The 17013-nt window shown below is 32.1% G+C and overlaps 3 protein-coding genes across 5 annotated transcripts in view; 1 reads left to right on the forward strand and 2 right to left on the reverse strand.

Moving 5' to 3' along the window:
- Window positions 1-1962, forward strand: part of LOC140055553 (WD repeat-containing protein 75-like) — a 58917-nt gene extending 56955 nt beyond the window's left edge. The window contains exon 17 of the mRNA XM_072100893.1: window positions 766-1962. Within this exon, the coding sequence (XP_071956994.1) occupies window positions 766-991 (226 nt within the window). The 3' untranslated portion in view covers window positions 992-1962. The remainder of the gene's footprint in view (window positions 1-765) is intronic.
- A 152-nt stretch (window positions 1963-2114) lies between these two features.
- Window positions 2115-6746, reverse strand: LOC140055596 (uncharacterized). The gene is made up of 4 exons (XM_072100936.1): window positions 6710-6746; window positions 5225-5367; window positions 2749-2850; window positions 2115-2227 (listed from the first exon to the last, which is right to left on the reverse strand). Exons 2-4 carry the CDS (start codon window positions 5352-5354, stop codon window positions 2142-2144), a joined length of 318 nt encoding a protein of 105 aa, XP_071957037.1. The 5' UTR covers window positions 5355-5367; window positions 6710-6746; the 3' UTR covers window positions 2115-2141.
- Window positions 6747-8585: 1839 nt separating this feature from the next.
- Window positions 8586-11294, reverse strand: LOC140046264 (uncharacterized). 3 transcript variants are annotated; one of them, XM_072090852.1, is made up of 6 exons: window positions 11132-11294; window positions 9914-9967; window positions 9505-9685; window positions 9220-9321; window positions 8949-9031; window positions 8586-8860 (listed from the first exon to the last, which is right to left on the reverse strand). In XM_072090852.1, the coding sequence occupies exons 3-6, from the start codon at window positions 9671-9673 to the stop codon at window positions 8849-8851; spliced, it is 366 nt and encodes a 121-aa protein (XP_071946953.1). In that variant the 5' UTR covers window positions 9674-9685; window positions 9914-9967; window positions 11132-11294; the 3' UTR covers window positions 8586-8848. The 3 variants fall into 3 exon arrangements, with proteins under 3 accessions (XP_071946953.1, XP_071946961.1, XP_071946945.1); XM_072090860.1 differs by lacking the exon at window positions 9914-9967 and having other exon boundaries at window positions 11084-11294; XM_072090844.1 differs by lacking the exon at window positions 9914-9967 and having other exon boundaries at window positions 11132-11292.
- Between the last annotated feature and the right edge of the window lie 5719 nt (window positions 11295-17013).

A 17013-nucleotide genomic window follows, 5' to 3' on the forward strand; every position in this document is an offset into this window, starting at 1 on the left:
TGTTCATGCTTTTGTTTCATCTCGTCTGGACTGTAATAACTCGCTTCTGTACGGCCTACCAACTTCTTATCTGTCTCCTCTTCAACGAATCCAAAATTCCGCCGCAAGACTTATCACTGGCACTAAACGACATGAACATATTTCTCCAGTTTTACGTGACTTACACTGGTTGCCTGTAGATCAGCGCATTCGTTTTAAAATCCTGTTGCTGACATATAAGGCCATCAACGGATGTGCTCCAGCCTACATATGTGGCATCATTACTCCGTCAACCAACTCTTCGCTTCGTTCATCCAGCAGACTTCTTCTAAAACCTGGATCCCGTTCCAGAACTCGGTTTTACGGTGATCGTGCTTTCGCTGTCGTAGCCCCAAAACTCTGGAACACTCTACCCCTCGAAATACGCTCATCAAAATCTGTTATCACATTTAAAACTAAACTCAAAACTCATCTCTTCAGAGAAGCATAATCACACGCTACTACTTGCACAGATCTTGGAAAACACAGCGCTTTGAAACCTTTGTCTCTTGCGCTTTATAAATGTTATTTATTATTATTATTATATATTGTATTAAATAGGTTATTTTATTCATTATCCTATTCACAGTTATTTTTAACACTCTGATGAAGAATAATCAACTTTTGATGGGGGAAAATAAGATTTTCCATCCCTTCCTCTTTTCCTTGCTAAAATAAAAACTATGTAACAATAAGATTATCATTATATAATTTACCATAAATTAACCTAAGTTTTTTTTGTAACAGTGATGAAACAGATATGGAAATAAGTGATGACAGCGAAGAAGATGAGAAAAAAGATGAATCGGAATCAGATGAAGACATTCCAAAGAAGAAGAAAAATGAAGAAGCTGACAACAATGACTTTCAGACTTTAAGTATTGGTGATAAGGAATTGAAACGGCTATCAAAGCTCACGTTAACAGATACACAGTGGGTCGGGGATTTACTTAAGGAGGAACTTAAAAGTTAAACATTTATTGATTTTTTTCTTATTTTTAAATTTTAGTAGCCTATCTATTGTTTTATTTTTAACATTTTCAATTTTGATGACATGTTACCATGTTAGAAGGCTCAGGGTGGATGAAACAGACAGTACAGTAAAGACTCTTGTGTGTGAACAGTACCTCCACATGCCATACCAGCCAATGGAGCTTGCTCTTGGCCCATTAAACTAATCACAATCAAGCATATGGACTGGCCTGGAAAATGCTCTTCTACCAGTGATCTAATTTCATCTGCCTCAGAAAAAATATATTTCTATTTTCTCTTCTAAGTCAGAAGAAAAAATCCATTAGTTACCATTAATAAAATAAGTTATATTTGTTTTATGTTATCTGAAATTATTCAGATGATCTTCTTGTATAAATAGCTAAATTTCAACATCTTAATACTTTTAAACAAATACCAGCCATAATACGTTCTATTTTGTTGCTATTTTATTGTCCAAATATAGTACTACAGTATATTCATTTCTATTAAATTAGGCTTAAAATTACATAAAAATGTGACAACACTGTAACACAATTTCTGATATAAGAAATTTGTTATTAAATTAGTTATGAATATTGATGTCATTTCTTCCAATATGATGTAGTTTTTCGTAACATGAAGATTATAGAAGTAATCCATCTCTTGTATCTGAAAAAAAAATAATATGCTATTAAAAATCCTTTTAAAAGATTCTAGTTACCAACCCTAGAATAGTAAAAAGCATACCTCACCTGACATTTTTTTGTGTATATTATAATTAAAATAATTTTCAGACATTGTTGTTACCACTCTTCTTTTCAGACAGCAGGTGATCGTATATAGAAATTCCCCTTAAAAATCCACTAATTTGAATCGTGTATGACAATGTGAGACATGAACAAAAAATTATATGAATAAAGTATTAGATATTGTGCGTCTTTTTGTATAACAAGTCGGTGTTTCAATTTTTGTCTAAAAAAACGTGCATTAGTATTACACGTATGAAACGTACCAAAATATTTTTCTTTAACAAATATTAGATCGAAACACGGTTTAGAACCTAGACTTAATTGTGCTTCTGAAAATGGCAACAAGTTAAACAATCAATATTATAATCAACTTACTTGTAGGTGTGTACTTAATTGGTCAACTTAGTTACATATGTAATGGCCGCCTCCATAGTTTGTGCACTGCGCTGCTTGGTTACCACACGCACTCACTATATTGTCACATGGGTCTATCGGGAAAGAAATAATGAAAGTACTAATGCTTAGTTCCCACTAAAGCGTGGTTCCCACTAGCGACGAAAACGTACCGTAACGCAACCTACGCAACATTAGAAAATGCCTTTACGATAATTGTGTTTTCCCCCGCCTGCAGGAAATCAAATCTGCGATGTTTGCAGCACTGTTGCGTCGTCGTTTCCCACTTCTGATTACGCAATACAGCACTTTGCGTCAAAATGTCGCTGGATTGCGTTGCGTTGCATTGCTAGTGGGATCCAAGCTTTAAGAAGCCACACAAGGACGAAAGCGCAACGTGAGTGATTTAACCAATCTCAGGCGATGGATTATTTGAACTTTCGGTTTTCATTGGTCAACTTTCTTGCGTCTCTAGTGAGAACTATAAACTTAATAAGAGTAAAGAAATTAAAAGGGTAACCATTTAGAATATAATCATTGGTTAAGGCAGTGTTTCGTCACACGCCAGGTTCAAGTCATATAAAGCATTGATGCGTGTGCATGCTTGCTTACTTACCGGAACTTTTCGAGCAAAAGGTTGTTTTCAAACCAGTGATAAACGCTCCAGAGTAGCAGTATTGTCCTGATGGACATGGGTTGCCAACACAATAATCACGCTCTGTATAGAAATCAACAACTTTAATACCCATATTATTGATAGAGAAACTTTGACTATGTTTTAGTCTTTAGCTAGTTTGTCCTGGACTTAATTCAGGACTAAAGTTAGTCCTCAAGAATACGGGTTTAATTGTGTAAATGAAAAATGAGTTGCAATTTAAACTTGCAAAAGAAAATTTAAAATCAAACCAATAGTTTGTAATTATTTTCAATCTGTTAATAATAAAGTAATACATTTATACTGTATATTAAATTAATCCATAACTGATTACAAAAGTGTTGTAATCGTCGTCGTTATGTCGATTATTAGGCCCATTTATACTATACTATAGTACAGTACTACAACTAGATAAATATGATTTTCTTCTTACATAACATGCACAAAAGAAATTTCATGAAAAAGAATAACCATCTATGCTGCCTTTGATAAAAATATTATGTTCACGTCATGATTAGTAAGTATAATAATATCGTCACAATACTATTTCATTATTTTTATCATGACATCATTTTATGCACCCGAATTTATTTGATTTTATTTCAACAATATTTTATGTAGGTGGTCCATCCAGCATCAGCTTATCATTAGGGACCCTCAAACAAAACAAACAGAAAATACAAAATAAACTATAAAAACACAAAATCAACAAAGATATAAAAAATAAATAAATATATATATATATATATATATATATATATATAAATCAATGATGTTGCGTAGCACTGTGTAAATTATATATAAATCATACTGTAAATTATAGAAACAGTGCTCATATTCGGAACATGATCTCATAATCGCGTCGAGCATAGCTCATTGGCGAAAGTTCCGTATTTTTTAGTTGTATGAAAAAATGTCTCTGGCTGGATTCGAACCTGCAACCTCTCGCTTACAGGGCGAGTATCATACCACTAGACCACAGAGCCATGTATGGTATTATCACAGATTTTCACCCACCAGATACATTCTCTCATACAACAAACGCCCTCACAATCAGTGGAGGCTTGACAAGTCAGAATAAATTCCAACTTTAATTCGCAACGGTTTTTTAAATAATATTGTGTATATGTAAATCAATGATGTTGCGTAGCACTGTGTAAATTATATATAAATCATACTGTAAATTATAGAAACAGTGCTCATATTCGGAACATGATCTCATAATCGCGTCGAGCATAGCTCATTGGCGAAAGTTCCGTATTTTTTAGTTGTATGAAAAAATGTCTCTGGCTGGATTCGAACCTGCAACCTCTCGCTTACAGGGCGAGTATCATACCACTAGACCACAGAGCCATGTATGGTATTATCACAGATTTTCACCCACCAGATACATTCTCTCATACAACAAACGCCCTCACAATCAGTGGAGGCTTGACAAGTCAGAATAAATTCCAACTTACGGAACTTTCGCCAATGAGCTATGCTCGACGCGATTATGAGATCATGTTCCGAATATGAGCACTGTTTCTATAATTTACAGTATGATTTATATATATATATATATATATATATATATATATATATATATATGTATATATATATGTATATATATATGTATATGTATATGTATATGTATATATATATATATATATATATATATATATACATACATACATATATATACATATATATATATACATATATATATATATATAAACAAATCAGGCAAAGAACATTATATCATTATACAGTAGGCCAACAATGAAAGAAGGATAACAAGAAAAAAAATCAGGAGAGAGAGAAGGTGTTTTTTCAAAAGAGATTTAAAGGAGAAGAAATTGTAGGAGTTACGAATGCCAAAAGGTAGAGAATTAAAGAAAGAAGAAGCATTGAAACTAAAAGAAAGTTTAAAGAGTTCAAGGTAAGGACGAGGGATAAGAAGATCTCCTTTAGTAATTTGCCTAGTGTTCATACGGCCGTTGGAAGTGACTTTAGTTAAAAGCTGACAGATAGTAAGAGGAGCATGCAGAGTGATGTAGGGCTTTGAAATATAGACCAGCAACTTAGCAAGCTGAAAAAGAGGTATCGTTCATGGAAGGGGAGAGTCTTAGATTCTGTATCTGTCACGATATTCTATCTGACTGACTATCGCAAGTCATTTAGTCTAGAAATAAGACAGCTGTAAGTACTTTTTAAATACATTCTAGCCCTCGCGCAAAAAATGAGAGCTTTTATATGCTGTACCAGACGAAAGGACCCTAATTAATTTGCTGACTAGACTATTCATCTCAAAGTTTGCAAATTAGACAGGTTATTCTACTATTTCTACTTTATTTTATCTCATTTCTGCTCAAACTCTTGGAATTGGAAACTCTTTTAAGTTAATTTGGTCGTTCTAAATTAAATGTCTGTTCTACTACTGTGGTAGTAAACTCACTTTTCAGCTCCCGTATTTGCATTTCTTCAATGTATTCATCCATTAAATCTCGTAAATTGTAGGTTGGGCTTGTCAGAGCCACTCCAACGCAGAGGGCGACACAAATCAGTAAAAGACTAGCTCGAGTCATATTTGTTGTCAATCTACAAGAAGATATTTGAAATGTATGTATTATCAGTATTATCTCAACAATGTTAAGCTCAGTCTGCACTATATCAAACGTATATAACATTTGATAGTGTAGACAGAGCTTAAAATTGCCACATAGGCCTACTTTTTTTTTGTCAAACTATTTTGATTGTGTAAACAGAGAGAGATTTAGTAAGAAATTGAATATAATCAAGTAGTTACATAAAAATCATTTTCAATTATAAACTTTGACGTATAAAATTCACTGAATATGAAACCTTTCAAAAGGTCATTAAACTTCTCATGCTCCGGCCTATTTCAAATAAAATCGCAACACTCCCACACACACACTGTATTAAGCCCAAGTCAACACTGAAGCAGCAGCGTCCATTGTGTTCAAAGGCCCACCCTTGTTTGCCAAATACCTTGCAATAATACGCAAGTAAAATAGTACTATTGAAAATGTTTGTTATCCAGGTAGATGAGGTCAAGATGTTAAAGCATTGTACTTTTGTGTTGTACTCTGCGCAAATATTTAAAAACCTCTTTTGTCAGAAGACGCCTTATTTTTTTGATAAATGAAACTAAATTAAATTTTTAAAATTACATAATAAAAAAAATAAGGCTTACAAATTTGATAAAAACATGATTGATAAATAAGTTTGTTTACAATTTGTGAAAGGTGGAAAACAATAAAAATAATTTCAGATTTTATGTATGCTTTAATGTATTACAAATCGACGTAGAAATACTACACTATTGATGTTTTTATGGAAAATTGTAAATTGCTGGCATTAAAGTGGGTTTACACCTAATATGGATTAAAGAACATTCTTTAGACTTTCCCTTTTCTTTAACGATTTAATGCTACTGATTAAATTAAATATTAACAATATTTACAATATTTTTTTCATAAAATATCATACATTACATTTATTATTACCTAGGAAATGAGCTTGACAATATAAAGTAAAATTGATTGTTTCTAAATATTAGGATAGATTTTTTCCTCTGAGGAATGTAAACTCTTTTTCTCCTATTATCAGAACATCCTAAACCAGGCCTTAATTTGCGTCGATCTTCATAGAATTTTGCAATAAGCACGAATACATAAAGTTTGTACGCAAACAATGCTTAAATCGTTGTTAAAAAATAATAGGTCTACACAGTGTACAGTATCCATATAAATATATCAATTCAATTATGAATTAATAATATAATAAGTTTGACACTTTGATAAGCAGCGTCAGAATATATAGAAGATATTGATGTATTGTTTTATGTTTCAAATCGCTGTTGGTTTTGATTGAATAGGCCTAAAATAAAAATAAAATAAAATATATTGTTAGTACTTACCACGTTTAATACGTATGAGTTCTTCACTGAATAACTTGAAGAATGTGGTTTGGGTTTGGCAGATCAACTTCTTATAGAGAATTAATGTTTACTTTGTACGCTTTGTTTATTTTAAAGAGTTTAGTATATTTACTTTCAAATACAGTGATCTTTTATCATTTTTGTGACTTATGTTTGCCGACTAATTCATGTTTTACTGAAAGAGTGGTGATCACAAACTGTTTGTCAGGTCACCTGAAAACTTTCTATGGGAGTGCAGTCCTAAGCTTTTGATGTCGACGCTGGCTTCTTGGTCAGGAACACGTGCCAAATACTTGCTCTCTACAATTCACTAATATAAACTCACTGATTTAAATTTTATACATACAAGTACAAAACTGTGTAAATCGGGAAAAATCAAATATGATATATTATTTATGTTAAATTTGTACCCACTAACAAACTTTTAAGTTTGTAAGTAAAAAATATTTCAACACTATAGTAACAAATCAGCAAGTTATATTGTATTTTAACACTAGTAGAATTCCTGTACGCTACAAAGTTGATTTTGAAATCAAGTGTAGGTCAAGTGGATTGACAATGCATATTTGCATATTTCAGGTCAGGTGGGCCATCGTGTAAAAACTACGCTATAGAATCATTAACCGGTACACTTCGTGTCAACCTTGTTTAAGGGAAGCTTATCCGCCAGACATTATTGCTACGATTGTAAGTAATTATAATCATTACGTATATTTTTCATCTAATTATAATGTGACAAACATGTATGTATCGTATTATTTCTATGCTAAACTGATACCGCAGCTCGTCTGTGTAAATTAGCATTTATACTGTATCATTCATTAAGTATGTTCACCATTGTTGTTGGCTAAGACCTGTACTTCATAGAGAAGATGTGATTGTGTAAAAGACACTTTATCTCTCTGTTCATCATTCATGATTAGCATTAATATTGTAGTGACAGAACCCCTTTCCCATCCCCTGCAAAATATCATAAATCCGCTGTTTTGCCCATATAACGGCTTAACAAGTGCCTACATTATATTGAAATTTGCAATAGGCTATAAAGAAAATAAATTCAAACAACGCTTAAACCTAAATACTCTGAATGCCAATTTCAACCTATTAAAGTTCATTCATTTAAATATCAATTCGTGCTAATCAATTCTGAACTAAAAGTAAAATAAAAGACATAGGCTACATTGACAATTAATGAAAAGCAAAATCAAAATAGGAATAGGCCTACTGAATGGTATTATAAAGTGTGGTAGGTAGTTGGAAATTCAGCTTTTTATAGATATTTTTTCCTGGAAATCAATTAGTGACCACATCGTGTATAACTATGTATAGAAATCCAGTCATATTGCTGTTTGGCAAAAACCGGACTTGGATGTCAGTAAGGTTACAATGGCCTCCCTGTCCATGTACAAAGTTGCGGTGAGTTAAGCCGAATCAACAGCACAATGGTAAGTCTGGCTGTATATCAGATTGATTACTGACATTTTAAGTAAGGGGGTCAAAATACAATATTGATTGTAATCTTTCAATCTTTTTCAAAGTTTAATTTCTAGTAGACCAGTTTCAAACCTCGGCAAGGTCACGCACCTTCTTGATAAACTATTTGCCGATGTTGTGTCACCGCCGTGTGAACTCTCGCGAATCAAATAATTGTCTTTTGGGTCCTTTGCATTCAGTCGTGTAATCTTAAGATTAGATAAGATAGGACAAAATGACAGTCCCGTACCTAGTCGGGATAGAAATCACAAACCTCTCCAAACAGTGGCAAACATAGTTTGCAAGCAAAAGTTCGGCGAAGTTTGCTACCTATCCTTATAAACAACGGCCTGACCACAAAGAATGAACAGTTAAACCCATGTTTAAACGAAATGAATTTTATTATATGAAATATAGGCTGTGTAAATATTGGAGTCAATTTCTGCTAAAATTGTGGTATCCGTGACATAAAAGTAAAAAGAAGAAAATCCATTCTAATTTGTGCACAAAACGTAATATTATATTCAATTACAAACTACTAATGATCCGATTTGGGATTATATTAAATATATATCTATTATAAATGCTGAAACATTGTTATATAATAATTCTTGTCACAACCAGATTTATAGAAGGTATGAGGCATCACTTGCTTACCTGAAAAAAAAACCAAATTTGTCAACTCGTTTAAAATGGGTGTTTTTTATGGGAAAAAACAATTGGTATTTGTAAAATTGAAACTCACTTTACATAGGTAATTCCCAAGTCCGTAATTTATGCACTGAGCAGCTGCATTACCACATGCACTAACCACGTTGTCACATGGGTCTGTCATGGAAAAAACCGAGAACATAATGATAATCAACATTTATAAAGAAGCATAAAATCATCGCAAGGCCAAAAGTATATTTGAACAAGCTAGTTTTAAGAAGAGCTTGCATATTACGTAGGCCTACGTAGAATGACGGATGTGAAATGGAAGGCGTTTGTAAAATAATTTAGTGTGTTTTACTTACTGGAACTTGTTGAACAGAATGATGTTAACAGACCATTGATAAACATTCCAGCGTAGCAGTATTGCCCTGTTGGGCATGGGTTGCCAACACAATAATCACGCTCTGTGAAACAAAAAGAGTGACGTATCATGTTTTTTCATCACATTTCCCATTTTCATTCTTACCTCATTTCCCATTTTTATCATAATCAAAATGTTTCCCATTTTCAACATTAGGCCTTGGATCATTCTGCATCTTTCGCAAATATAGCTCTTTATCTCTTTATAAACAACTTTATTGATTTACCTTCCAAGCTTTTCCGTACTTTCATTTCTTGGATTTCATCCAATAGCTCTCGTTTTTCCGCTTCTTCAATGGCATTCACAAGTTCGTCTCTCAAATCAAATGCTGGCTTGCTGAGAGCAACTCCAGCGCAGAGGACGACACAACACAATACAAAACCAGTTCGAGCCATAGTGTCCGGTATCTACAAAGAACAAATCTTAACTGGTATAAAATATATTTCAAGATAACTGTCTGACAATTAAATTTATACGATATCCCTCTCTTTCTCTTAGTCGAAAAATATTTTCTTGATTTATGATTACTATAATCTACTAATTCTGAGTCTACAGAGAACAGTGCTACATTTATAGCATTCAGTTCTATGTAGATTTATTTATGTTGTAGTGAAATCAATTAAGCTGATAATGACCTTGTAAAAGTGATGTACAGTAACAATGGAACATTTATTACTGTATATCCTTCACTAGAAAAGAAAAATTGTTTGAAATGATTGATAAAACATCTCGTAACACGACCTATTTCAAATACAATCACAACCCTCCTTCCACATACCGTATTAAGCTTAAGTAAAGAAAACTAACAAAGACCCACTGTCAAGTATGTTCAAAGGACAACGTGTGCTTGTTTGCCAACTAAAGTAATACCTTGCAAACAATTGAATCTGTTCTATTGAACTGGTTTTGATGCCTTTGATCCCTTTTTAGAAATCTTCATAAATATTTCAAAAACGTTGTGACTGTTTTAATGATCATAACATAATAGTGTGAATTCAAAGTGTATACGTTTTTCGCTTCCTTAGAAAATGCAAAGAGAGAGAAACGGATTACATAAAAGTAGTATTTCAACAAGATCCATTTCCCAATTAAAACGATTCAGCAGAGATGCATATACTATTTTAGTTAATCAAACCCACAGCAACAAATCAAATCAACCAAACAATTTTCTTCTTATATGACATTATTCTATTTATATTCATAGAACAAAACAAAATTGACCAAAAAAGTTACCAAAAAATCAAGACAACGGTTTACATTAGATTGACTTAACTAAAAACAATAGCTTCCAACCATTCCATTTTTTCTATACTTTCGATTCTAGAAAATTGTAGTTTACAGTTACGGATAATAAAATGAACTTTGACAAAGTAAAAAAGAAGTCCATTGAAGTGTTTTACTGTTAAAATAATAAATTACGTTCATTTCCTGAGCTCTCGGTGTAATGTGTTCCGCTTCGCAAAAAGAAATCGGACTACTATTCGTTGCGCGCGAACAAATTCGCCAAGTGGAAAATATAAATAGTGGCGATAACCACAGGTCAACACATTTTAGACTAATAATAAGTGATTGTAAAACCAAAATAGTAGGCCCTACTGGGTTTGATCAACTTTAGAGAAGAGTTAAACGATGATGAAGCTCTATAAAAATACAAATTGTGATGAGATGAATACGGGCTCGTATAGTCACCGTCAGATTATTCTTAGTCAGTACTTTATGAATAATAAAATAATACTAGAAATAAAGCCCTCAAATGTTTATTTTAATAAGTTTTAAGAAGATACTTAGATTAAATGGATAATTACAAGTTGATACAATCCAGTTTGTTGATCAAAACAAAAAATAATACTTGCCACTTTGAATATATGTATGAGTTCTTTTAACAGGATCACTGTTAAGGTGTGTTTCTGTTAAACCGCTCACCCTTTTAAAGGTTTATTCTGTCACTGTACTTTACTTTTAAGGTGGTAAAATTTACATAACACAGTGTTTCTAACTTGTTGGTAACTTGTGTTTGCAGACTAATCTGGAATTGAATTTTATTTGTTTGGTTTATCCCTAGTGGCTTCCTGTTCATTCACTATTCAATATTAAACTGAATGTTTTCTTTCAGTAAAACCAGACAAGCGCCCATTTTCAATCATTTTATTAACAAAGGTTATTATTTACATTCCACAAAAGCAGCTTTTAGCTTTCTTATACATTTGTTTAAAAACCTCAAGTTTGGATCAAAGTGTCAAAACACCAGACACTTCTGAATAATATACAAAGATGTAGAGATTATTATTATTAGGTGAGATTTTAATGGAAATAGGAGTGATATTTATCACTTTGTTGTTGTTGCTGCTGCCGACGTTTTTAGTCACGTGGACGCGACTCAATAGTTCACTATGTCGGTCGGTCGGTCTGTCGGTCTGTCTGTCGGTCCGGTATCACTATGCGTTTTATCGCTTTTCTGTACTTTTTGAACTGTTTTGATGTACAGACAAGTTTTAAAGTACATTACTTTTGAAAGTTCATTTTTTTTCTGAGAGCACGCGACTTATGGCTGTTGGCCTTGTTACTTGATCATTTTGATTTAGTAAAAACATTTTCCTCTGGTTTCTTCGATTAGCATTCAGATATAGTTCATTAATTGTAAACCATTAATTCATTAACTTAGCTGACGTATCAAGACAGTTTCGTCAAGCTTTCAACTAGATTGTCAGTTGTTTGTTGTGCGATGCCATGTTACAACCGCTAATGTAGAAAACGCCAGCTAATGTCGAAACAACAACCGTTATTGTAGAATAATCCACCGCTAATGTAGAAACGCCAACCGCTTATGTAGTAACTAGAGAAACGCCAGTGTGTGTTTTTACGTAGGGTTTTATTTTTCTTGTTGAACAAATATACCTAGGAAGGTCACAATAGTCTTGAACATTCAACAATCGGGTGCATATAATTATACATTTTCTTTATTATTCAGTTTGGAAGCAAGTATAGGCCTACCAGGTAGATTACAATAAAATAGCGAATTTCTGTGTTGGGTCATTGACTCATGGTTTCCCTTTTGTGCTATTTGCCGAAAAAATAAGAATTATAATAAATTTCTTTTCATACGTTTTTTTAATTTTCATATTGTATGGTTCACAATTTATACTAAATTGTTTACAGTGAATAATTATAACTCATTGTGAAATACTATAGGCCTATATAATATTTTGAGAAACATGTAACATGTAACAGACAGTTGATTAAAATCGGAACGAGCATCACAAAAAATAAACATTTTTAAAAATGAAAAAAAAGGTGAAAATATAGAAAATTCAATCAGATCTACTCGTGTAAATTCGAGGAATTTTCATGGATGTAAATAATCAGGAGTGAGAAAAGGAATTTCGTCGTTCAATGTGCATTAAACAAAGGTTAAGCCTATTTCACTTAATAAACTCGCACACTCTAAATACAGTTATCTAATGCACAGCGTCGTACAAAATATTATTCATTACTATTGAAAATAACATAATTAGATATTTATGCTGAACTGAAAGTGTTATCATTTATCTACAAGTTTTTTTGTGGAGATGTTGAAAAATTATTAGGCCTAGTAGAAGTAGAATTTAATAAAGGGAACACATTCGGGACCCTAAATAGTGGGTTTCGTGCGGGAAAAAAAATACAAATATACCAAAATGAACATTAATTTAATGAAAACTGTCAAGCCAGAGATAACCATTATGATATTCATGTTTGTATTAATAACGAATATTTATAATTATTTGGTTGTTTTTGTGAAGGGAAAACAAATATTATAGGGGTTACGTCAAACAATAAGGTTTATCGCAAATGCCATGATTTCGCGAGAAACGTCATTGCACAATGCAAGATCGGAAGGGTTTGGGAGCAATAGCGCCACCGTATAATACAAACTTTATATACTGGTGGTGCCGCTATTGCTCGAAAACCTTTCCCATTATGCATCGCTCACGCAATTTGCGATAAACCTTATTGGCACACTCAAACCCGATTATAGGGATGTCCAAAAGGAGAGGTTCTACTGTAACTACAACACATCTCTCAAACTATTATATCAAATCAAAATAATTATTCTATTATAAGGCATCTAACCGAAGATCTGAAAGCGTGTCGACCGATAGCACCTACGTGGCACATTGGTTGTGTTCGGATCGGATACGATTTTCATTGATGTTCCGGTCTCAAAAGCCTATAAGAAGAATAAATTATTAGGCCCATTAAACGAATTTTAAAAACACAACTGTAAACTGTAAATTATACAACATAGGATATATTTAGATTATTAGAATTGCAAATACCTTTAATACGAATTACCTCCGATTATATAAATTATACCAGTTATATAAACATGTTCGAAATGCTTCTTCACTTCCATACTCATTAAAAGCGGTATTTTTCTGAAATAAATTATAGATATAATAGGGCCTACTGTTTCACAAAAAGTTATTTACATTATAGTAACATTAGTATTTCTATTAATTATTTTTATAACGGAGTTGACAGTACTTTAGAGAATACTGATTTAAGTGTTATTTCCTTATATAATATACAATTTTATTTATGATTTTAAGAATGAATTGATTATTATTTTGGAGGCTTTTTATATTATTATTTTCATGCTCTTAGGTTGTCTGTAATACAGACAATCTAACAACAGAACTGAGCTCGACTTGCCAAGATAGGAACTCGTAACAGTCATTTGATATTATGTCCGGCTGCGAAAAATACCACAATACTTTAATCTCCGCATCGCGCGGTGTCTGTTAAAGGGCGTGAACTAATCGTATCGGCATCCACAGATAAACCCTTTGATCTCCGGAGCTCAGTCCTATTAGATTGCCTTGGTAATATTAATAATACAAAATACATCTTACCCTCTCGTATGAATCTAAGAAAAGAGAAAGAAAACATTTTGATTTTTATTGGTTAATTAATTGTTATTTACTAATTTCGTTGGATGGATTTTGATTGATACAACCAATAATACTTCTCGCACCATATAATTTTAAGGCATATTTTGTTTAAATCACGCCAATTAATTCATTCAAATGAATTATAGAAACAAGCTCGGACCACCATCTTAAGTTTCGCCCGTATGTAAATGTTTTCACTTATGAAGTAGAAGGAAAAAAGTCATAATCTTCAAGATAAAGAACTACTAAAAGTTAAAAAACTAGAGCAAAAATAATTGATAATTATCAATACTCGAGAGTTGGAACCAATTATTATTATTTGTCAAGAAAACATACCGTACGTAATCTTAAAATACACGTGTACATGACTGACCTGTGTTATATAAACTTTCAAATTAATGAAAGTTATCAAAGTAAATAGCACACAGTTTTAGAAGGTTTATTTTTCAGTGTTTCTGAAATATTCCTCCCAACCTAGCAAATTCCGGCCAAATCCGAAGGCTAATTCTAGTTTAGGTTAGTATATCAGTTATATCCTTTATATTAGCATAATTACGTTATCTTTTTTGCTTGAACAGCTAAATACAATGTTTGTACGCTGTATTGCTATTTTTAATGTAGTCTAGATGTATTTGTTGTAATCCAATACTATATACTACGATACAACGCATAATAAGCGTTAATTAATAACGAAGCTCTAACTTTATTAAGTGTCTTATTTGGTTATCTGGCTGCCTAGGAGACGCGACCGTTATCGAGGGCAGCACACTCAGCCTGGGTGCAATTATTCGTAATGAATCTAGTATTTTTTGTTATTTATAGATGAATATTTTTGTTTAAATGTATTTTCTTTTAGTTTTGTTTAGTTGAGGTGAGGAACTCACCATCTGGTCGCTCTTAATAAAAGGAAAAACGCCTAAATTTCGAGTATAAAAAGTAAGTTTATACTACATCATTATCACGGTATTCTAAAAATGCCTGGATAGTACAAATTAAACCAGTTATTGGTTACACTAATTATACTAATAGCTCACACACTCTTCATAATAAGAGTTGAGTAATAATTATTATTGTTTATTCTAATTACTGTACAGTGAAACAAATCATGACCTGAGCTACAAATCAATAAAATAGACCCTTGAGACAATTATGATGTACATTCATTAAATGTTGCGATTACGTTTGTTCCGAACATGATCTGGATGATGACTTAATTTTCCCATACTCTGTTTATTACTCGTTCATATTTTTTCAGAAACCTGCTCAAGTTCATGTAGGAGAGGTAGGTGAAAACATTCGACTGTACGTCTAGTCTTCTAAAACATAAAGGGAACCGACAATTGAACTAGAAAACAGTTTGCTTTTGTTAAAACAATGAATTTGTTAAGCTTTGTTTTAGACGAAATATTGATATCATTATCTTAGAAACATTAAGAGAGGCAAAGATCGTCCACAGATTGTGCAGAATTGTAATATTTTGATCATACGATGTAGTCATTAAATTGGTGATTAAACAAGCACACACTTATGCGTTTGAATTCATGTAGGCCTACAGCGACAAGGTAAAGGAAACCTGTTTATGATGTTTTTAAAACGTTAAAATTAAAGATTATATAACACAAATGTTTACAATAATGTTATTTTAACGTTTTTAAAACCCCATTAAAAACTGATATTTTAGGTTTTTAAAACTCTACAAATTAACGTTTTTTAATACGAAAAATAGCGTTTTTAAAACCAAAAACAATACGTCAAAAAACGTTACTTTAACGTTATTTAAATAGCATTATTTCGTTATATATACGTTTTAAATGTGTGCTTTAAACGTTAAAATAAAACGTTATTGCAACGTTTGCAAAACTCCACAAATTCACGTATTAAAAACGAAATATAACTTTTGTAAACTCAAAAAATATGTTAAAATATAGTATTTTAACGTTATTTTATCTAGAAATATTACGCTATAAATACGTTCAAAATTTTTTTTCAAACGTTACAAAACTACGTTATTTCAACGTTTGCAAAACTCCACAAATTCACGTATTAAAAACAAATATTATAACGTTTTTAAACCAAAAAAATACGTTAAAAATATAGTATTTTAACGTTATTTTATCTATAAATATTACGTTATAAATACGTTCAAAAAACGTTTTAAAACGTTACAAAAATACGTTATTTCAAGGTTCGCAAAACTCCACAAATTCACGTTTTGAAAACGTTTAATCAAAACGTTTCCAAAACCAAACCAGTACGTTTTTATAACGTTATTTTAACATAAAATTGTTAGCTGGGATAGCACTTTATCTCGTTATAAACAACTTTTTTGTTGATTTACCTGGCATGTCTTTCCGTACTTTCATTTCTTTGATTTCAGTAAATAGCTTCCGTACTTTCGCTTCTTCAATGTCATTCAGTTTGTCTCTCAAATCAAAGGTTGGCTTGCTGAGAGCAACTCCAGCGCAGAGGACGACACAACACAATACAAAACCAGTTCGAGCCATAGTGTCCGGTATCTACAAAGAACAAATCTTAACTGGTATAAAATATATTTCAAGATAACTGTCTGACAATTAGATTTATACGATATCCCTCTCTTTCTCTTAATCGATAAATGGGTTCTTTATTTATTACTATAATCTACTAATTCTGAGTCTACAGAGAACAGTGCTACATTTATAGCATTTAGACCCAGTTCTATGTAGATCTATTTATGTTGTAGTGAAATCAATTAAGCTGATAATTAACCTTGTAAAAGTGATATACGTAAATTCACTTTAAAAAAAAATTGTTTAAAATAATTG

This window comes from Antedon mediterranea, chromosome 1, assembly GCF_964355755.1.
Source record: "Antedon mediterranea chromosome 1, ecAntMedi1.1, whole genome shotgun sequence".
Lineage (NCBI taxonomy): Eukaryota > Metazoa > Echinodermata > Crinoidea > Comatulida > Antedonidae > Antedon > Antedon mediterranea.